The 22,439-nt window shown below is 40.1% G+C and overlaps 2 protein-coding genes across 9 annotated transcripts; one reads left to right on the forward strand and one right to left on the reverse strand.

Moving 5' to 3' along the window:
- The first annotated feature begins 276 nt into the window (after nt 1–276).
- On the forward strand, nt 277–1,983 carry LOC135170642 (superkiller complex protein 8). Its single transcript, XM_064136646.1, has 3 exons — nt 277–463; nt 919–1,517; nt 1,891–1,983. The coding sequence occupies exons 1-3, from the start codon at nt 277–279 to the stop codon at nt 1,981–1,983; spliced, it is 879 nt and encodes a 292-aa protein (XP_063992716.1).
- LOC135170506 (adenomatous polyposis coli protein-like) lies at nt 1,812–21,398 on the reverse strand. Of its 8 annotated transcripts, XM_064136396.1 has the most exons (8): nt 21,147–21,398; nt 18,053–18,296; nt 17,525–17,606; nt 16,919–17,039; nt 11,710–11,958; nt 11,129–11,305; nt 4,314–10,391; nt 4,062–4,233 (listed from the first exon to the last, which is right to left on the reverse strand). In XM_064136396.1, the coding sequence occupies exons 2-8, from the start codon at nt 18,216–18,218 to the stop codon at nt 4,207–4,209; spliced, it is 6,900 nt and encodes a 2,299-aa protein (XP_063992466.1). In that variant the 5' UTR covers nt 18,219–18,296; nt 21,147–21,398; the 3' UTR covers nt 4,062–4,206. The 8 variants fall into 8 exon arrangements, with proteins under 8 accessions (XP_063992459.1, XP_063992467.1, XP_063992464.1 ...); XM_064136389.1 differs by having other exon boundaries at nt 1,812–10,391; nt 21,147–21,397; XM_064136397.1 differs by lacking the exons at nt 11,129–11,305; nt 11,710–11,958 and having other exon boundaries at nt 1,812–10,391; nt 21,147–21,397.
- Between the last annotated feature and the right edge of the window lie 1,041 nt (nt 21,399–22,439).

Below are 22,439 nucleotides of genomic sequence, written 5' to 3' on the forward strand. Positions count from 1 at the left end.
TTCTTTCGACGTTTGAGGTTAGGTTCGAATATGTTTACATTGGTTTTTATCCCGAGTGATAGTTGATAATCAACACTGTTATGTTTATTTAATTATTGCAGTATTCTCTCATCCATAAAACCGAAAATGCTCACGACGACAGCATTTGGACGTGTGCGTGGGGCAAACCCAAACGAAAAAAGGAAAGTAATGCTGACAATGAAGACTCGAGGTAATGATAGTTGTCTATTTGAAAAATTGTTATTGGAATATTCACTACGATTTATTCGTGGATCGATGGATTTTTTTGATAGGGATTCGATGCACTCGAACGACGATGAATCTCCGGAATATATCGTGACTGGCTCGGTTGATGATTCTGTGAAGGTTTGGGAGCACAGGGATGGAAATCTGAAGATTAAACATAAATTAACTGGACATTCTCTGGGGGTTGTCTCGGTCGCCGTTAGCTCGGATGGAACGAGTGAGTATTTTAGAATATTATCGAGGATGAAAAACATTTGGTGGGTTTTTTTATCTGCAGATTTGTCAAGGTAGTGGCTAAGGATTTAATCGAGATAAGAGTTTCAGATCAATTATTGAGCAATATCTGGGAATCTCAGAGAGATATCGATTTTTTTCTAATTAAATTTGTACTTAATTCGCACTACAGTAGAGATTATTTTAAAAAATCCTATTACAAACTCCGAGATATTCATTAAAAACTCGTGATTACTCTAAAGAAAAGAAAGACAGAAAGTAAAGAAATTCATCTCGGTTTACAACTTGGCTACTAAATTAAGTTGGCAGTGAAAAATCTGATGAAAATCGAGATAATCAATAAAAATAATAAAATCGTTTGAATTTGTACGAAAAACCGATCGAGGCCTTAAAAATTTTATTCCAAAAAATACTAAATGTACTCCTTCATAATTCTAGAATGTGCATCGAGCTCCTTAGACTCGAGTCTCAGACTCTGGGACTTGGAATCGGGCGAAAAAATATCGAGTATTGAAGTAGGTCCAGTGGACATCTGGACAGTTGTCTTTTCACCGGACGACAAGTTCATCGTCTCAGGGAGTCATGCTGGAAAAATTCACATGTATGGCACTGAGAGCTGCAAGGAAGAGCAAACACTGGACACCAGAGGTGGAAAATTCACTCTGAGTGTTGCATACAGCCCCGACGAGAAATACATCGCGAGTGGAGCTATTGATGGTATCATAAATATCTTTGACGTTGCACATGGAAAAGTCCTGAGGACTTTGGAGGGACATGCTATGCCTATCAGATCTCTCTGCTTCTCCCCGGATTCTCAGCTCTTACTGACTGCCTCTGACGATGGACACATGAAACTCTACGACGTGCAGTCGGCAAATGTTGCTGGGACAATGTCGGGACATGCGTCTTGGGTGCTTGGAGTTGCTTTTGCACCTGATGGAAAAAAATTTGCCTCCAGTAGTTCGGATCATACTGTCAAAGTTTGGGATCTGACGGAGAGGCAATGTCTCCATACTTTCAAGGATCATACCGACCAAGTATGTATTTCTCTATTTATGCAAATTTTTATGAAATATTTAAACGATTAAAACACCCTAACGAATTTTTTGAATAATTCTAATGGATTTGAGGTGATTTATTGATTGGTTTACAGTCAATTTTAGATATGAAAGGAGAGAAAAATAGACTAAAAAACATAAAAACCGTTTTTTGTATAAACTTCTTTGGACTCGACATCTATTTTAAACAATAAAATTGAAAAATCATAGAGTTGTCAATACTTTTGAAAATCCAACGATTTAGGCCCCTTGATGTTCCAATGAAATACTAAATAAAATGTAAAAACCTCAATTTTAATATTTCCATTTCCATCTACAGTGAAGAATGTTTAAATAATGATTCTTCTTTCAGGTGTGGGCAGTGAAATACCACCCAGAGAAAAACCAGACGCTGGTATCAGTGTCAGAAGACAAGTCCATTAATCTTTACGACTATCCGTACTAACTAGAGAAAAACAGTGATATAATAAAAATAATATTATAAAAAAAACACATAAATCAATTTCTCTACTTTGTAAATCTTTGGGTTTTATTGACAGATGTCACATGTATTAGCTATAAATTTTATTTCTGATTTTTCAATAATATACAACTGATTTTAAACTTTCCCAAAAGCTTACGAGTGTCGTAACAAAAGAGCGATAACTGACATTTCCAACTATCACTCAGACTGTTAGCAAACAAGCACAGACGCTCTAATTGTCATGAAGCTGGGAAAGAAAAGAAAAAAATAATTATAAAACAACGAGACACCTCATACTCCCCACGTACAAATTTCTAGTCAAAAGAGTTAAATTTAATCAACTCAGGCTAGACGAGGAGCTGTTATAAATGCATTTTTACGCGAACCAATTAATTAAATGGGTATTTAGAACTAAGCATTCACTTCACAGAGAAACCATTGCTCTTCCTTTCATCCATCTTCCGCGAATCCAATGGGAAGTAGAGAAGACTCCTAGTGACATGATGAACAAAAGAGAAGGCAAAGAAATGTATATACACATGGCAGCAGAATATTTTTCCACTCGTAAAGACAATTTTCGATTGTTAACAAACAAAAAAGCGACGGATGGAGACCCGTCGTGCAATTTATTCCTTAAAATAACTGTTCAATGATTAAGATTTACCGGGATGACTTCAATACTACCAGAGAAAATGACATTGAATCAATGCTTCTCTCACTTACTTTCGCTTTTTTTTTTATTACGAACTCGTAAATGCTAAAAATAGATTATGTATTCCCGATGAATTTTTTTTTGTTCGTCGAAATAGACTAGACGTTCTAAATGTTAATTGGAGATGGGATTCTCTTATTCGAGTTCTCTCATATTATTATCTTTGTTTAGACCACTGGAGTACGAGGTTACAAGTAACGAAATAATGTTCAGGGTCTAGTGTTGTTATACGTCATCGGCATTCAATGATAATCAAACTATTATTGTTTCATCTCATTTTGCTCAACTTTATCGCGATTTTCATTTCTACTATCAGTCTTGAGAGTGTTTTTACGCAATCACGTGACAACCAGAGAGAACTCCCGATTATTTTCTCATGGTGAGAATAATTGTTTTAAAAAAATGCCTGGTAGTGATTCCCATCTGTTATATACAGTGCAAAATAAATAAACAAAGCGTGAACTTGACGCCTCTGTAGACATACACTCTCATCGATTATCTTATGTACATTCACAAAACTGCGCATCTTAATATCGCAAAATGGAGATGAAATTCATCGACTCCACGTAAAAATAAGTCTCGTAAGGTTAGTAACGGTTGGAGGGAAAAATCATTTTGGGGGCTAATTAGAACAATACTGACTAGCCTGAACGAAAAAATGCCAATTTACATGGATGAATTAATTTTCATAGAAAAATCTAATACTCGCTTGAATATTCCCGCGGACATTCTGGGGATTTTTCGACGAATTCGTTGAAATTTGTGATTTTTTCGGATAATTATCAATTGGTAATATTTTATGGAGGACATCATTCAAATTATGGAATAATTAAGTATAAAATAAATTTTTGAAGTAAGCATTCGATTTTGCAAGTTCGAGTCTCAACTAAAATTTTTGGTTGATCTAAAAAATTATAAAAATCTTAAACTTAGTAATGTCAATATAATCCTGAGTGGAAGCTTCAAAGAAAATCCAAATCAATATTTGTCTTCAATCCAAAGTAAAAAAAAAATTGAAAAAACCAGCCTAAACACTATTTTTTTTTTTTTTTGGAAAACAAAATATTCCGATCGAACATTCCAATCTCCTAAAACCCCCAGGAAATGGCGGAGCCCTCCTTTGAATCTCTCGGAACCCCACGTCCCCAAAAAAACCCTCAGAAATCCATTAGAATATCCCAGCCAACACTCAACCCTCGGAATTCTCCTCCTCCACAATGAAATCAAAAAATTTTCAAACACTTGTGACTTTGGACGACGCAGTAGCGATACTGTTTGAGCCCTCCCTGTCCTCCTGTCCTGCACCATCGCATCTGAGATGGCTACCTGGGCTTCCACTTCCAGTGGCAGAATGCTCAGACGATCCCTGATGCTCCGAGTCAACCCTGAAGAAAGACCCAAGTCGTGATATCCTCTTGGCATCGCAGTCGGATCCCTCGCTCTTCTGCTTCCTGAGGACAACAGTTCCGCCACCACTGCTCACTCCTCTGCCATCAGTTTTGTCCCCAAATTTTGGAATCCTGCTGGATGAATCGTTGGCATTTATTTCCGTCAAATCACAAGAATTTCTGTAACAAGCCCCCAGCTGTCTCTCCGCTACCTTTCCCAATTTATGAGGCATCCTGATGCCCGTTTCCTTTGGCACACCCTCGAATGTCGAGCTACGAAAGAGCCGCAACGTCGGCAACTGCTGGACAACAGTCTCTCCATCAGTCTTCTGACTGTCAGCTGTGATCCACTGCCTGCTATCTGGTTTCTCGTACTTCTGTTTATTCCTACTCTCCTCAACTTTCTTCCACAGACTCGCTATTTTACTGGTGGTTTCCTTCGTCAGCTTCTGTGATCCCCCAGCTGACGTCTGGGAAACAATGCTGGAGTTGCTGTTGGATCTCTGCCCCAGTTTCTTTCCTTGTGCGTTAGTCAGATCCGGATTTTTTCCACTCTCCACCTGGCGTTTGGTCACTCCAGTTTTCTGACTGGGTATACCGTCAGCACTGGAGCACTTGGTCAACTTGGACTGAAAACTTCTGACCGATATCTTGGACTTTGCTGGGACAGCGTGGACAGGTGACCCCCTAGTTGGTTTTGCTATTTTTGATTTGCTGGGGGAGTTCATCACCATCGGTGTGTTTTCCATCTCAGGCTCGTCCTTGGTGAAGGTCCCTTGTCGTTCCAGTGGCTTTATGACTTCAGATTTCTTGGAAGGACTGGACAGACATCCTGGAGGGGTGCTATGACGTTTCACTGTCTCCTCTGGAGTAGTGGTGGGTCCTCGCTGGGGGATCGAGCTTCGTTTCGACAGGGCAACAGCCTTATTCACACTCACATTTTTCGGGCTCCCGAGGGCTTTAGAGTTGTTCGCGTTGGTGGTTTGTCGAAGGGTCGTTGCTCTGGTGGCACGAACTACTGTCGAGGAAGTGTTCCGACCAATGGGAATGCCGCTGGAGCTCTGCTTTACTGGAGACGACTGTGGAGTGATTTTTTTGGGGATCGTCGGCTTGGAATAGAGGGCTTTTCGTCTGCCTCTGATGCCCTTGGGACTCACAGGCTCCTTATCAACGTCATTGGTGTCGACAGATGGATCACGACTCCCTGGCTTGATGATTCGGGGACGTTTCGGCTGCTGCTTCACTGGGGATGTGCCATTTTCACTCTCGGAGTCACTCCCTTCTGACGAGAGCTCTTCCTCCTCTGGCTGGGGTTCAGGGGCCTGGGGCTCCTCAACAGCTTGCCAGACCTCCTGTGAGACAGCTACAGCCTGAGAGCTCTTCTTCTTCACAAAAGTCGAATACTTCGTCCCCATTCCATCACCTAGACGCATCCTGAGGCTTATCTCAGCACCAGAGGCATGAGAAATTAGACTTATTGTCTCCATATCCACAATCGATTCCTCTGCTTTTGTTTCGTTCAGAGTGTGAAGGACAATGTTAGCATTCTGCTGCAACATTGTCTGCATTTCTTCTGACGTTCCCTCCCCGGAGTCCTCAATACCTTGATTGCTCTCGTTACTCTGATCAGGTTGAGAGTCTGAATCCTCCAACGTTCTAGTTCGATAACGTCCCCTGCTGTCCTCACGATTCTTCTTCACTTTCAGACTGGAGAAGCTCCTCAACGAGGGAATTCCAGTCTTCAGTGTCACCGTTGCTGTATTAATACTCTTATCCTGGTCCTCTCCTTCCCTCGATGGATTGACAGCACCAAATGGAGCTCCAAGAACTTGAGTCTGAAATCTAGCACGATCCTCCTGTCTCCTCTGCTTGGGTGTTAGCTTCGAGAATGGGGATAATTTCGGTCGAGTAACTCGATTATTCGGATCACCCTGGTGCTTCCTTCTCTCCTCCTCCTCCTTCTTCACCAACTCAGCTGCTATCGTGTATGTCTTGTACCTCTCCTTCGCCAGCTGTCGCTTTTGCTTCGGTGTCAAGTGATTTTTACTGGACAATTTTCTCTTGGGAGTGGATTCAGCTGAACTACTGAGACTATACTCCGTTGATATCGGGGTCGCGGCCTCATCAGTGTCATTATCACCTTCCTCAATTCTGTCGATACCCGAAATCTCCTCAGTTTTTAATTCAACATCAATGCAAAGTGTGTCACTGCACATTGTGTCAGTGTTGGCATCGATCGTAGTGTCATCGATCTCACTGATTTCGTTGAAAAGTGAGGGTGGATTTATGTTCTCCAAGTACTCAGATAAACTATTATTGGCGCTGTTCTCAGCATACTTGAGGCAAGTCATTGATAAAACATTGGCAACTGGTTTTATCAGATCAAAAATAGGATCACTGCTCGTTAAACTGTTGGAGTCTTGATCCTTCGAGTCAGCAATCTCCGAAGTTATGCTTGCGACACTCAACATGCTGCTTTCCATGTCCCCAGTGTCGAGGAGTTCGTCCATCATGGACGGTGGTTTGACATTTTCGAGTTGCGAGCCAGTGCTGTCATTCAGAAGACTGTCGAGACTGCCAGTTTGGCTCGGTCCCTGCCCCAGTGCTCGTCTGGCAACAATGCCAACTGGCAATGATTTTTTCCTCCCCCCACGACCCTTGGGAATAGCTGTGGGAAGGGAACTGGTGTGACAGTGATCACGAGGAGTCGTATTGTCCAGGATTTCGGGACCAACGTAGCTACTCGTCAGTGATATCAAACTATTCATCGAGGACGGGGGCTTTATCGCCTCCAGATCATGACACGTGAGACTCAGCACTCGAAATTCTGCGTTGACAGCTTCAGCGAGCCTGAATGCCTCTTGCTGAATGATCCTTGATGTTGTCATATTGCTGTGATCGTTGAAGGATGTCTTGGATATTGTCTGGGTGTCCTCAGCCTTGTCCTCTTCAGTATCACTCTTGAAGGAGGCCACCAGAGGTACACTCATGCTGATAGTTGGAAATGAATTGTCATTCGGTGAATCCTCGTTCCATGTATCACTCTGGATGCTCTGCTTCATCGCTGAAGACTCTCTCTCCCTCATGGCCTCGGTCTGCTGCACCAGGGTTGCTGTCAATCTGTCCAGCGACGCTATCATCGCGTCTGGATCACGCTGCCTTCGATATTCGTGGACGTCCTCCAGTGGCGCTTCTGCTTGAGGAATTATTTTGGCTTTCGCTGCTGATGATCCGTTAGGCTGAACTACCTCTGCCCCATCACTCGGGGAGGATGGTTCACTGAGTCCAATCGTCTCCACATTTCCTGGACTGGATTTTATGCAAAATTCCAGCAACACCTGCTCTGATCTCTCGACTGAATCGTAGGAGTCAATGCTCTCTGGATCCACAGTCTCCAATGATGCATTCTCAGACTTTATCTGATCTGTACTTTGACTCTTGGGGGAGAGCTTTGAACTCTTATCGAGAGTGGATTCCATTGTTGAATCCTCATTGCTGGCTTCCGACAATCGATTGTCCATTTGATGAAGAACAACACTCGTTTGATATCTAACAAGATTGCTCTCTCGTGTGGCTTTCTCCAGACTGTTCCTTCGAAATGATTGTCGATGACGGTTGTTCTGCATTCCAACGTGAATGCAGGCTGCCAGGAGGTCCTCATCATCATCATCACCATCACTGGCCATTGATTCAGTCAGGCTCTCTGGCTCGCCAATGTTCAAACGTTTGTTAATCTTCTCTCTGAGTTTTTTGTCGCTTAAACGCTTCGATTCCTCGTCTACTACGATAGACGTCAGATGAGTGATCGTTGACTCGACAATTATCGCATCGGTTGTTTCGGTCTCGTCTTCCTCTATTGGAACACCTGAATCGATGTCTGAATGAGCTTCTTTTGTATTTGCTGGCAGACTCAGGGGTTTTGAAGTCTTTTCAGGCAGATTCTTCAGAGGACAGCTCCTCGGTTTAGGATACACTCTCACTGACGAGTCCTTTTCAATGCTCAAGTGCTTGATTTTCCCATCATCTTGGAGATCAGAGTGAGACGCAGCTCTCGATGAATTCAAGGACGTTCCATAGGGAGTCCCTTCGGTGCAATATGTCTTGATAGTATCCTCGATATCCTGTTCACTCCCAGCAAAATACCCAGAGCTCTGCTTCTCATCCTCATCTGAATTTCTTTCAGCATAACGAAGGCTGTAGTTGGTCGGTTGATCAAGATCGGTCTCTGCATAATTGCCAAAAGGATCTCCCTCAGATGTGTGAGATGAAGTGGGTGATATAATGGGCTTGTTGATGAAGTCACCCACGTCGAAATTGCAGTTACCGCTAAAATTGCCAACATCAACTGGAGATATTGGGCTCGGAGTCTTGATTTTGGCCCCACTTGAACTAGTTGATAATTTCTTCTCAATAGAAGTCCTGAGGAAGGAGCAGGAACTGTTCTGATCAGGCCCAGTTGCCCAGGATATCGTCGAAGTAATGCCCAGGTCAGTGGGTCTCAAACGTTCTGGAATTGAATTCTTGTACTTCAAAGCGTACTTCTTTTCCAACTGACTAGTCTTGCTGCTATCCCTCGTTCCTTGACCACTGAAACCAGTAGCAGCATGAAGGGATGCTGATTGCTGTTTAATCTGCAATTCACTTGGTGTAAATCCATTGACGTGACGATTCACCCTCTCGAAAATAGTATCTGAATGTGTACTGGTGGCAGACGTCATGGACTCCCTGCTCTCACTTCTCGGCACACCATTGTACCTACAAGCTCCAGTTGCATAATTCCTCTTGATATCAGCAACACTGTCCTCCTTAAAGGAAAATTTGTCGTCCTTAGTGGTCGGTGATGTGCTGGGCTCGATATTCTCACAAGTCTCCGAGAGATTCTGATCGATTTCCTGCTCGAGTGCCCGCTGCCTCCTGGCATTCAAAGTCGGTAGTGTCGGCAATCCAAGACCACGAGCTGTTGAATCAAGATGAACAAGATTACTGCCACCAGGACGAGCGCTCAACAGATTCTTCAAAGCTGCTGACGAGCCCATCGATATCATTTTATGTTTGGAATGAACGAGACTCCTGAGCATTGGTACTGCTCCAAGATCCCACAGGAGTCGTTGATCATGAGGACATCTCGCTGATAAATTCCACAACGCACCACACGCATTACTGACAACTGTCAAACTCGGTGATCTCAGCTGTCGTAGAAGTACCTGAAGACATCCACGGTCCCTCACGATGAGTCGATAGTCCTCCCTGACAGCAATGTGACTTGACACATTCCTCAGTATTCCTCCAGCATTTTCGACAATAGCGAGTGTTTTGGAGGGGGCTTTGTAACTCAGCATGTCAACGAGGAATGCCAATGCTCCCTCAACTCCACAAATGTCCACTTTGTTAGTGCTGCAGTGAGCGGAGAGGTTCCAAAGGGCTGACAAAATGGACTTCAACGTTGATTCCTTTCTTCCCTCCATGGCAGCCTTCATCAATCCAATAACAGCGCCAACTTCACGAAGTGTCTGTTTGGAGCTGGAGTCTGCTCGCCAAGATAAATTCCTGAGAACACTCGCTGTCACCTGTCTCAAATCATCACTGAGGCTCCTCAACTGAGTGACAAGTGCCTTCATGAATTCCCTGAACGAGCACAACAGGGCTTTGTTGTTACCATCACCGAAGGTCAGGTTCGTCAGGGCCATTCCGGCATATCTCCTCAGGGTTATACAGCTCTGGTCATCTGAATCAGTGCCATGAGCTGCATGATCCATTTCTATGAGTTCAGCAACAGCGTGGAGACCACCGAGTTGACACATAGCATGTCTATGAGCCTCGTCGAAGGAGAGCTTCATCAGCGCTGCTATTGTGGGCCCTGGGTGTCTCTCCAGGTCGTCCGGTGGTCGCTCGGTCTCCAGAGATGTTCTGAGAACCTGACAGTAGTCCCTGACTTGCTCCAGCAGTCGCAGGACACGAGCCTCACGTCTCCCAACTTTTTCGTCGGTTCTCGCGTGGATCACGTTGTGAAGGGCTCGTGAGGCGCGCTCTCGGGTTTCTGGGTCTTGCCCTGGGGCGTGGATCAGTTGGACTAACAGGGGGAGACAGCCAGACTGACGCATCACTAGGCAGCTGTCTAGGGAGTTGCTCATGGCTAAGAGAGTGCCAGACATGTCCTCACGACCCTCGCTACTGCCCAACATTCCCAGGAGGCTGTACACGACGTCTACTTTGGCACCTAGACGACGGTGACCTTGAAGACCTACTGAGCAGCCACTACCAGAGGAGAAACTCATCACACTTGCCATTTCCTGAGAAAGAGAGGGAGTTTATGACGCCTTTTTTTTAATTATTAGTTTGAGACATGTCAGTCTTGATCGGGGGAGATGGGGGGAAAATCGTGACTACAATCGATTGTCACTCGCTAATGAACAATAATGATTTTCCATTTTTATCATTGAAAATATTCGATAGTTTTTGGAGCTTGGTGCGGGCTTTCAAACGTTTTTCGATTTTTATTTTTTTCTCAAAGGATGAAAAATTAAAAATGATTGGAAAATACTACATTATGAATCGTTACATTAATTAGAAATAAAAATTCATTATTTTCCTGATGTAAACGTTGGATAAAAATACGGAAATGGAGATTCCAACAAATAAGTTCGAAGAAAAGAAAAGTGATAATCCAATATGCGTACCACGTAATCAGTTAGAAGGATTCAAATTCAGTTAATTGAATCACGTAATCAGAAAGTGACTAATGTAACTAGTTGTTACGACCACAAATAGCTCACGTTCCCAGGAAAACTATATTTTCAACCCAACAAAATTCACACAAATGAATCCGAAAGTATAAATTCATTGTTTATCCTTATCTATTATTTTTAAATTTAATCTATTGATTTTTTTTAGTTTAAAAATAAGCAAGCAGCTGAAGACACGAACGTGGAGCGTCTTAATTCCTGCTGCCCACCGCACTGCTTCCCCCACCGAATATTTCCAGCGATTCCCCTCGAACCAAGTCACCAGCCACAAAATGATAACTCACATGATTGTTACTTCCCGATTGACCAGAAAACCCTTGAGCTGTCCATGTGTTATGCTTGACAGGCCAAGTACCGTGGTACAGAGATGACAGTCTGTGTCCCTCGGTGGTGTCATCTCCCTTAACATCATCCTCACTGCTGCCCTCCTCGTCGTAGCCTCTGCCCGGTGGTGAATAAATCTGAGGAAATCCAAAAAATCAAGGATCACCCTGACAATCCACCTGTCCAGCCCCATCCAAGGGTGCAATCCCCCAAAATTCGCAAGAATTATCGGCAAAAAAAATTAGAATTGCGGGTAAAAGCGGCGAATGCTGTGTTGTGAAACGAAAATCAATACAGCCAAGTGGTGGTGGATTTCATGGATGGCGTTAGGGTGGTGTGCGCGTTTCTCCTTTCTCCACTGTCTATCTCACTTCAGTCAATTTCAAGCCAGTGGTAATAGTCATGCGTCAGTGGTGCGTGTTTTTTTTTTTCACCACAAGTGAGCCAACAGCGACCAAAATAATTCAACGAGAGCTCAAAATTTCACCTCACAATTGTCATTTTCTTGCTGATGCTGTTGATGAATTGTCGTGATACTCACCTCGGTCTTCTGGTCGATCTCTTGTTGTCCCGTGGAGTCCATGACATTATTGCTTTCTCTGTACTTGCATCGTATCGATGTTGTGGAGTAATTGGTTCCTGGTGGAGATGAATCCTGGGCTTGATCTGCACCCAGTTGATATGTCGGTGTTGTACTGGTGGAGTAACGTGGGTACACCGGTAAGTCCGGCTTATCCGGGTGGAGCGCACCCGACTGGTGCTGTTTTCCTCGACGCAACGGCGTTTCCTCCTGCGCGTGTGATACAGAGAGAGGGGAGATTAATGTACTGCGCCGTAGTAGTCTGATAAGCACAGGCATTTTTGGAACGTTTTTCCGTGTTTTTTTATTGGTGATAATGGGGGGAAGTCATGTGAATTTCAAGGAAATGCCTATGAAAGGAAAAGGAAATTTAAACGCGGGACGAAATTTCGGAGAAAATCGTTGCAAATTCGTTTCATGAAACTGGTGAATTTTTGGTTGACTTGTTTTTGAGTTTGTTGATAATTTTGTAAATATTATTAATTATTACCATAGCAGATATATTACTATATTATTGTTAATTATTAATTTCAAGAAAAATCAATGAGATTTGATTTTTTTTGTCAGGAGAAGGGAAAGGAAAATTTTCCGCACCTCTGCGTAATAATTAATTAACATTCGAAATAGGGGCATAATTAATTAAATAATTTCTTTATGATCTCGTGCGCATGAAAAAAATTACCAATTTATGATTTATGTATAAAAAATACATTTACGAATGAAAAGTGGATCATCCCTACCCAAAATTGGAAATAAAAAATAAGAAAAAATCAGAAGGAGATTTAATTTTCTCGCTTCCCTTCCTGGAATCACGCGATCATCGACTATGTTAATACATCGTGAACTTGTCCACGTAAATCTTCATTAATGCTAACATTTCACGACATATAAACTGTGATTGGGACGACTTCTCAGAGGCATAAATAATCGAAAGTCAGTAAGAGTTGCTCAGCCAAAGCAGGTCACCTGCAGGAAGAGGGAGAATGAGTCCTACACATATTGAATAGAAATCTGATGCTGATATCGTTAGAGGAATTGTACACGCTCGGTAATCGGCGCTTCTAATTTGTCATGCACGAGAGGAGGGATGATAATCATGACTCAGTAGGCCATGTATAGTAATCCTTTGGCTTTTTATTATCTTCCCATTCTGTGGGGCCCTAGACAATGCCAGACTTTCAAGCATTCGATCAATGGGGCATTAATGGAATGGAAATTGATTTTTAAATCGAATTAGAAAATTTTTAATGAAAAAAAAAATTTCCAACAGAAATTACGCAGTTAAAATTTTAAAAACTCAAGTTATTTATTTATTCATTCATTTGCTTCGAATCAATTTTTAATGTGTAATTTGTAATTTGTAATTAAATAGATGATTCTGTTTGACTTTATTAAAAAATATAATTTAATGGGATATTTCGATTTTTTTTATTTAAAAAGAGAATCTAATAGATTCGAATACCAGAGATATGAAAATAATGATGTGATCTTTCTTAAATGAAAAAACGATTCCATTTAAAAAATGGAAAATTAGAGATGATAATCATTGTGATTGAAATATCTCTTGTGCGTTACAAAATTCTAATTGAAAACACCAATTTGTGGTACAGTTCAAAGCTGAATTGACAGAAATCTTCTCTCTTCAAAAACGTATACCTCAGAATTAAATATGTAATGGTTTAAATGGATTCTGATTTATTATGGTGATAAATTGTACTGCTGATAGAATAATCATATGACTGGGCGAGAGAAAGGAATAGAAAATTGGTCATTTGTGAATCATATCTGCCGGGAAGTTTCCGCCTCCTGACTATCTAATGAGAGTCATGAGTGATTTTTCAATTTCATATTTTCCTAAATTAGTCTTAAAGCCTCTCAGGATTGATAATGCCCATCCTCGAAACGCCCAACGTGATAATTAACTCAAAACTCGTTTGACTTATCTTTGTCAGCATATTAAAACAATTTGCATTATCTCTAACGATGTTCAGGAAAATTTAATTGTCATCCGGCAGTAAAAGTTACTTTACGTCCTAGTGATGAAATGTTATATTTTATTACGAGTCTAGAAAAGTATTTTCTGGGCACGCCATCTTCATCAGAAAATTCTTTTACCCCCTAGGGACATAAAATCGTTTTCCCGAAATTATAGAACACAATTTTTCGGCAGAAAATGTGGCAACGGTTCGTAAAATGTCACTTTACACCGAGTCTGTCAAAAAATATTTTTGCAACTGAAATTACAAATTTTTTTTCGCATCTCCCTAACCTTGCGTTCTGTCCGGACAATTCTCGGAGAATCCCCTTGATATTTCGGAAGAGTTATCGGTTTGACAGACGTCTGACAGGTGATTCTCTCTTCTTTCTCGCCAGCATCATCAGTTATCACATCCTGCTCCTGACTCCGGAGAATCAATTTCAGACGATTTTTCTCAGTCTTCAGAATTTTACTGTCGACTTTGTAATTTCGAGGCAATGGAATACCACTGGAACTGTGCACTTGAGAATCCTTCGATTTCGCTGAACCTGAACTCGACTGCAAATACTTGCTGCCGGTCTGGCTCAGGTCCTTCAACATTGTGGCACCTTTTTTACACGCTCGAGGGACTTTCCAATAATACAATGATCTTGTCACGGGAATACTGATTTACTGCACTTCTCAGACGTCGTTCGAAATATTCTGAATAGTCTCTATCACACAACACGGCATCAGTCTCACACATGACAAAGCGCAGACGCCCGGGCAAAGATTTTCCCGACTGTCTGCACATCCTTGAATTCAGTTTTTCGTCGAGGCTTTATATAGCCGATAAACATTTTTATTGTTCACGGGGATTGTTTAATTTCTGTTCATTTATTTATATTGTATTATTCGCGATGTACCTTTAGGAAATAAAAAAATTATTAGAATGTCTAGGACATTTGCTGGAAAATTCTGTTGGATTTTTGCTGATAATTCTTTCAATTGTTCGTCCATGTTTCAAATGAAATCCATATAAATTATCTCATCGAAAAAAAATTGAGAATTTGACATTTTTGAGTAGACTAATTCCTTTGGAAGATTTTTGACAGAATTGGGCACTAGGAGAAATTTTTTTTGGTGGATTTTGTGAAGAAGAAAGAAAGTATTAAAGAAAATCGAAAGAATCATGAAATTTCGATAGAAATATTTTTGTCAGAACCTTTTCTATTCCTCAATAACAAAAAATCAATAAAAAAAATAATAGGAAAGTTAATAATTTTCAGTGAGAATTCACAAACAATAATTTAATCAAAACACACCGAAAATTGATGCCCTTTTCTTTCGCCTGTTCCCCAATCTTCAAAAAAAATCTTCCCCTCGAATCGCACCAGAATTTCCGAGCAAATGTCTATTCTCGCAAAAAAAAAATGTCGGTACGCGAACCCAGAAGAAAGAGTCGGCTATCCCCAGCCACTAAAAACCCTGAAGAAAATGATATTCACTATTACGACAACTCTGCCATCGTCTCCGTTCATCCACCGTAAATGCACCGGACGTAAACGCCTATAAAACACCACAGCATCGTTACCCGAATGACAATACCATAACGACGATGTTTTCAGCAGAATAATGACAATTTGAAAGCGAAAGGAAATAACCGGCCCCAGCAGGGGACAAGGCCGACGAAAATGGGCTTTCACCCGAGAAAACGTTAAATAAAATGATAAATCACTCGAGGTACACTGGCACCATTTTCATCTCGACTATCACACTGAATATTACTTCTTTTGGATAATGTAATCTCAGTGTGCGGCTTCACTGGGAGAACAACAGACGTAGGTTAGGGGATAAGAACAGCTGGTCTGGCACTCACTACCGTACGCCATCACTGACTCACTGGCTTTTCTATACCGAGAGGCGCCGAGGGCCTTTCCCCTCACTGCGTTCCTCACATCCTCGCACCCAGATAGTCTGACACACACACAAAAATGCTGTATCTCCCTCCCCTTACTCTTAATTAAATGTTCATTAAATTCCGCACTGACAATGACCTTCAAAATGGCTACGAACTGATGAAAATTCTAGTGAAATCATTACGTTTTCCCACACCTGGAGAGGGAGATAGAATCAAGATTTTTTCGAAAACGGTGAGAGATACAGAAATTTTGCAGAGAACTTTTTTGTAGAACGGAAGAAGCCCTACAAATAAGGTTCTGACGAAAATTGCGCTAAGGCCCTTCGATTTCGAGATATGGTGGGGTAAAGGGGAGGATAGGTCGAGTTGGTTTGATAGGATTGATCACTTCGCTGCAGAAATCATCGTCCTTAAATTGGAGAATTCCCACTTCGGTTGTATTTTCTGATCAATAAAATGTACCGAGGGGAGTCACCCCTTGGGTAAAGGGCAATTGTGATCCTCCCTCTTTCAAATGAACAAGCGCATGCGTTCTAATAATAAATAACGATGTACGCAGGCGCTGGATTACAGGGAGAGAAGGGCCTGCGGCTAGTGCGTACCACGCGGATGCAATGCGACGCGCAACAATCCTTGTACTTTGGGATATCATGGTATGACCTTGGAGCACGTGATAGCGAATTGCATGGGAATATGCGGGGTGGAGGATAGAATGAAATTTGAAATTGTGGACGGGATAGTCACGCGTTGGGGGATAAATCGAAGAGAAGAAAAAAGGAAGTCTAGGATTCAATTGAAAGCTCTCGGGGGCTCTCTGGAGATTGCCATTGAATTTTTGTATTACAAACGTGTCAGGATGGTCATGAGGTTTACGAGAATTCTACTGTAAGCGTCTAGATCATCTTCTGAAGAGCCAATTTCATGGAATTCTTTTTAGTTCAGGAGCCAAGTGGTGAAACGAGATAAATCACTGTTGATTATTGACCTGTTTTTGGTGGATATTTCGGAATTTAAGGAGGATAGCAAAATTTTTGTTATGACCTTTTTTGTGGAGCGGATCGAGTTCTACAAAAAATGTATCAATAAAAATTTTTATATCTCCCTTAGATTCGATAATATTGGGCAAAAACTTCACTGAAAGTAAGTCGATTTGACTGGGTTCAACAATTTGTTACTGATTTTATTTAGATTATTTCTAGGAATTCAGTTATTTATTTTTATTATCTATCGGTACTTATATTTTTATGTTTAAAAATTTCCAAAGTGGGACGGTAATTAATGCTGTGACTTACCTGATCACTTTGATTTGCGATTGAATCCCGCCAGTTGATCAATTTAGCTGTTAATTCATCGGTATCGAGAGCTTCCGGTCCATTATCGAGGAGCATCGAGTGAGGGTGAAAAATTAAACAGCTGAAAAATGCATGAGTCAATATGCAAAATAGTCAATATGAGACCTGACAAATGAATAATTCATTTTTTCATGGGTAAATAAAAAAAATCTCAAACTTTCCCGAGAGAATTTCAGATTTTTTTTTGTAGACCATGAAAACATTATTTTTTCTTGATGCAAATTACTTCCTGGAAGAGACTAGAATTATGCATCTGTAAAAACATGAAGAGATTTTTGAGAGCGGTAAATTGCACGCATGAAAGCTTCGGTAGAAAAGTCAATCCTCACTGCTAATACTTCCCTTTGGAAGATTCTAGTGTTGTCTGATAATTTCTATCTACTCGCAATGGCAATGAAAATCTCACCGGGTGTTCTCTTGAATGGAAAATTCTCAAGAAAAGAATAAACAATTGGAAATAGGATACGAGTATCAGTAAGAGTAACTGGAGATGTTAATGGGGAATGTAGATTTGGTGAGATTAGTTAGATTTTTCTAGTTTCTTACTTTCTATCGTTGAGCCCCGGATGTCCACCTTCAAATAGTCGACTCCTGTCACAACGCATCACATGATCACTCAATAATTCGTCTAAAAATAAATGTAATGTGAAGGTTAAGAGGGAACTTCACTTCGTTGTCTTAACGTTATGGCACGACATTCCTTGTAATCTAATATTTTGTTTTTTTATTCTACAAAAAACAATTCTACGAGTTCTAGGAAAAATGATAAAAATATTGTAATGTAAAATTAGAATATAGATAAAAAATACGAAACGAGAATAAAAGTTCACCGAAAATTGGGTGAATTAATTTTAATTTCAGAGAAAAACTAATAAGCAAAAGACGGGAATTAATATAAAAAATAATAATATTATTAGATGAAGAATTCTGATTTATTAATTAAAGCTGGTGATTGAAGAAATGATTTTATAAATTCTAATAATTTATTCGATAAACGATATACTCTGTAAAGTTATTTTGAATTAACATTTTTTGAATTGAGAAAGTTGAATATAGATCAAACAAATAACTCACCATTCCCCTGATTTTTATACAACTGCGGTACATTGTGATTGATGTCTGTTGGATCGAGGTTATCGAACAAATCGGCTGAAAGTTGCTGCTGAAGAAGAATTGTTTCATGTGTCAGTTCACGTACTTGTACGAGGAGAGCTTCATAGCTTGACACTGGCAGCGTCATAGTTGATTCTTAAAAAAAATTCCACCCCCCTGCGTCGAAGAAAATGTCGAATATCCATTCGAAACGATTGGAGCTAGACTGAAACAAAAATTAATTTCCATTATGAAATGCTAACGCTCTCCCAAAGACGGAACAATAGTAATTATTATTGTTAATCTCTCGCAGAGAGTCTTCCCTTATTAAAAAAATAATACGTAATATTCTAATGACTCTACAAATTATTACGAGAGGAAGTGAAATTTTTTACAAGAGAATGGAAAAATGTGGTGGCAATAGTGAGAAAAATATCTGAAATATAATATCAACTTCCGGTGGTTCATCGTGAAATTGTTTCAGATTTCAGGGACAATTCTGTGGAAAATTAATCCTCATCGTAACAGGGACTTTTATGGTATCTTGAGAAACCGGACGACATTCTTGTCAAGGTCTCACCATATGTAGAGAATGTAATGCCGATGCATGTTCACCTCTTTCAGGATTTGAAAAAGGGTGAAATTTTTTTTAATTAAATTATTAGAACTCTCGAAAAAAAAATATCCTGTGCAAAATATCCTGATTTCTTCGTTTCACAAGCAAAAATGTGGAAATCCAAATTTATATAATTTTTATAATATTTATGCCTCAATTTTTTGCAAACCATTAGTCCAAATATTTAATGCATTTCGTATTTCTGTGAATGGATGTTTTCCCTTGTCACATTGATTTTTATTTTTTCATCTCAAGTATCATGAAGTACATGGAGATGGAGTGAGATTTTGTTCGTGCTGAAGGGCCTCACTCGTGGATGTACTGACGCCCTCGGGCACGATTCTTTCGTCGTCGAGTGTGCCGCGTATGTACTACACCACGATAAAGGCGCCCCACAGAATTTTATATATAAGAGGTAGTTGCAGCACGCGCCGGATCGATTCTAGGTAGTCGCAATATGCGACTACATGAACATGATTCACATCAAGGGTCGGAAGAATAATGTTGTACTCTTTTGCTTTCATCTTCGGCCCAGTATTCTTTCCATACTCTCCTCTAATCCTTTGGTGAAGCAGTACATATGTGTTATATTACATGCATTATATCTCGACCATATATATTATACATATAGACTATATATTATGTATTATTAGTGGATAAAAAGGCCAATCCATCCTCAATCAGGGCCTACGGATGTAGTACAGATGTCTCATGATAATTAAATAAGTTCATTAAATACAAATAAAATTTTTATCACATTAAATCAACATTTAATTTTTGTTCTCTTCATTCTGGAATCTCCATCCTATTTTCCTGATAATTTAATCGAATCCATTTCCTGCAGGACTGATGGTAAAATCAAAGTGGTTCATTTCTTGTTCCTCCATGAGGCAGTGGGAGAAATGCTCTCGAAGAGTCGTACAGAATTAGATATGTGACCTAGTTGATTCTAGAGATGCTTTTTGTTATCATCATCTTCGGATTTGAGTCCAATGGTACACACGTATCATTCAAAGTCTAGTCATCAACGACTAACAACGCGATGTTAATTGCGAATGTTTCTTCTAGACCAGTAGCTCTCCTTTTCGTGAAAATCGATGGATGAGAGTAATTAATTAATTTGGAAGTCCAACATATTTTCTGATGGTCTTTCAGGAAGAGGGTAAAGGGTCAACGGTCGCCAAATTATTATCAAACGTGACATAAATTAATAAAGAACACTCTGTTCGTGTCTGACCAATTCGATTGAAATGTCAAATTTTATTGACTTTTTCTCCTGATATTTTCTTTATCAGGTTACTCTATCGGCATTTTTGTACGCATGCTGATGTGGATTATCGGTGTAATGGATTAATCCTATTAATCTTCGGATAATCCTCAGTAAGACTGTGGATCAGGGGTTGTTCTATAAATTAGCCCCAGAAAATCAGTGAGCCTGAGAGAATCAGGAAAAATCTATTGAGGGGGAATGACAATTTCCATCGAGTATTGGCTCTCCATCGAACCTTTTCCAATCTATTTCACTTCTATTCTATTGAACTTCCTCGAATCATCTAGCGGTGGCAAAAAGACAATAAACATTATTTAAAAAATCGTCCGCAACATCTCGTATGCTCCCCTTCTGTTTTTTTTTATTTATAATTTAAATTTTACTTAAAATTCTGTTGCTTTTGGAGAAATTAATTAAATTTACTGAGACTAATTTTACTCCGCAGAGAATATCTCTTCGTAAATAAACATTTCTTATGTTATTCGCTTAAAAAATTCAACAGTTACTCGGTTACTAATTTATTTTTATGAATAAAAAATTGAAAATTCCGGCAACTCATTCTCTCAATTTTCAATCAACTTGAAGTTGAAGTTTTCAAAGTGAAAACTTTAAACCTCTGTCAAGGGCCACAAGAATTAAAATATTTATTTAACCAGCAATGGACCGTCCAACAAAAAGAAAAGAAAGCTCACTGTTTTTATCGAAGAACTCAGCATGAAGATTGAAAACGATTATTAGACGAGAGCTGTTGCAGAACGTCACGGTTGGTTGTCTTTTTCATTTGCGCGCCAGAAATTCCCGGTCGATGATCACGCGAAATTAGCCTCGCTCTTTATTCTCCACAAAATACCTTATTTTCAATTCCAAAGTGTCCACCAAGATGTTAAAAAAAATCGCCATATCATTTTTCATTTTTCACTCGTCCACCTTCAAACATTATTATTTATTTATCGGTCAACGACCTGGTGCTTTCAAGGAGATCGATCATGATGCCCTGAAACCAGACGACTGTTTCCACCGCTAATATCCGAAGTATTTCTATTTTCCAAATGCACCGGCACTAAACCCAAAAGTTTCGAAAAGTTTTAATAACAAAAACATTCCATTTCCAGTTGACTAAAACAATAACTTTCGGCTGACAAAAAAAAAAAAAATATAAGTGCATTTTCTGATGATGAGATTTCACTTACTTTTGCTCATGTCTTCATGTCCCTCTTAAATCAACAGCTTCCTTTGGTGAGATTGAGCGAATGCAGATGAGCCACTTTGATGCACAATGACTTTCTCCAGGGATATCCTACTCCTTAAACTCCTGGAGATGCCGAAAATTACATTAGACGAATAGTTTCACGTTAATTCCTCATTGAATGGTCTCGCGAATAAAAAGAATCGCCATGAATAAGAGCACGCGTCCACAAAGTACCGTCTGGTTGTACGGCCGGCAGTAAACTTGTGTCGCACGCCAGTCACCGCACTCCATCCCCTTCTCCAGCGGCACAAACCCCTCTCCCCCCCCTTCCCCCGAAAGGCAAACTAGATTAACGTTATCCTTGTCAAACTTGCGGATGAAATAAAGAGACAACTGTACGGAGGAACAACTCATCGTGACCGTCACGGCTAGCGGAATGAGTAAAAAGTATTTTCTCTACGGTTTTCTTTCCATATTTTTCAGATACCGTTTCACAAAATTGAGGAGATTCCTATCCTAATGACCCACAAGCTATTTAATGCGATTAAGTGGGAGAAAAAAAAAATTAATTACGCCGAAAAATTGAAATTGATTTGGAGATGTATTTGATCGACTTATAAAAGTGGAATTTGTTTTTTTTATTGTAGAAATGTTTGCGGGAATGGGTCATTTTGTTGCTGAAGTGACGATACACTTTTTTTGTTGTGATAAAAAATGATTTTTCGTCTCGTGCGTTGGAACAACATATTTTCGGACGAGTACGAAAAAGGGTTTTTTCACGCGTCTGAGGCGCAGTGCGAGTTGCGATATTTTTACGGAGTTAACGTATTCTCTTGTTCATTTTAAACAATTTAAATTTTTGTTTATTTGATTTCTGATACTTCACAGTTTCTCGTATGACCTTGGAAGCGAACATAGAAGACCAGGCGAGGTTGCGCGGGTTCCGGTTGAATTCTGCTGCTGAGTTCAAACATGCACGTGCACATTACCCAACGAAGCTAATTTCCTACCAGTAAGTGCTCAATCTTGTCTTCAGGTTCCCTCTAATTGAATTTATAATTTCACTCAATTTTTTTCTGTATAAATTATTATCAATTCAAATGAGTTTTAATTCGATTAAAAAATAGTCCCCTGGCGCTAGCGCATGTCGTTCGCTTTTATTTTAGTATCGAAATCAAAATAACAAATATAAGCAAAAATTATATGCGCAGATAAACCGAGTCATTGCGACTGATGAGCAGTAGAATATCTGCATTATCGACTGAGTGTGGGATTGTGGGTAAGTCCCTGGCGC

This window comes from Diachasmimorpha longicaudata, chromosome 17 (assembly GCF_034640455.1).
Source record: "Diachasmimorpha longicaudata isolate KC_UGA_2023 chromosome 17, iyDiaLong2, whole genome shotgun sequence".
In the NCBI taxonomy this organism is placed as follows: Eukaryota; Metazoa; Arthropoda; class Insecta; order Hymenoptera; family Braconidae; genus Diachasmimorpha; species Diachasmimorpha longicaudata.

Bases quoted from the DNA above. Each gene is read 5' to 3' on its own strand.
- LOC135170506 (XM_064136389.1), bottom strand. From the start codon at position 18,218: ATGACGCTGCCAGTGTCAAGCTATGAAGCTCTCCTCGTACAAGTACGT. The intron at 11,959-16,918 runs GTAAGTCACAGC...TCACACGCGCAG, and splicing joins TCGCAAATCAAAGTGATCAG to GAGGAAACGCCGTTGCGTCG. The intron at 10,392-11,128 runs GTGAGTTATCAT...TCTCTTTCTCAG, and splicing joins AATCGGGAAGTAACAATCAT to GAAATGGCAAGTGTGATGAG.
- LOC135170642 (XM_064136646.1), top strand. From the start codon at position 277: ATGGATTTTTTTGATAGGGATTCGATGCACTCGAACGACGATGAATCT. The intron at 464-918 runs GTGAGTATTTTA...TCATAATTCTAG, and splicing joins CGTTAGCTCGGATGGAACGA to AATGTGCATCGAGCTCCTTA. The intron at 1,518-1,890 runs GTATGTATTTCT...TTCTTCTTTCAG, and splicing joins TCAAGGATCATACCGACCAA to GTGTGGGCAGTGAAATACCA.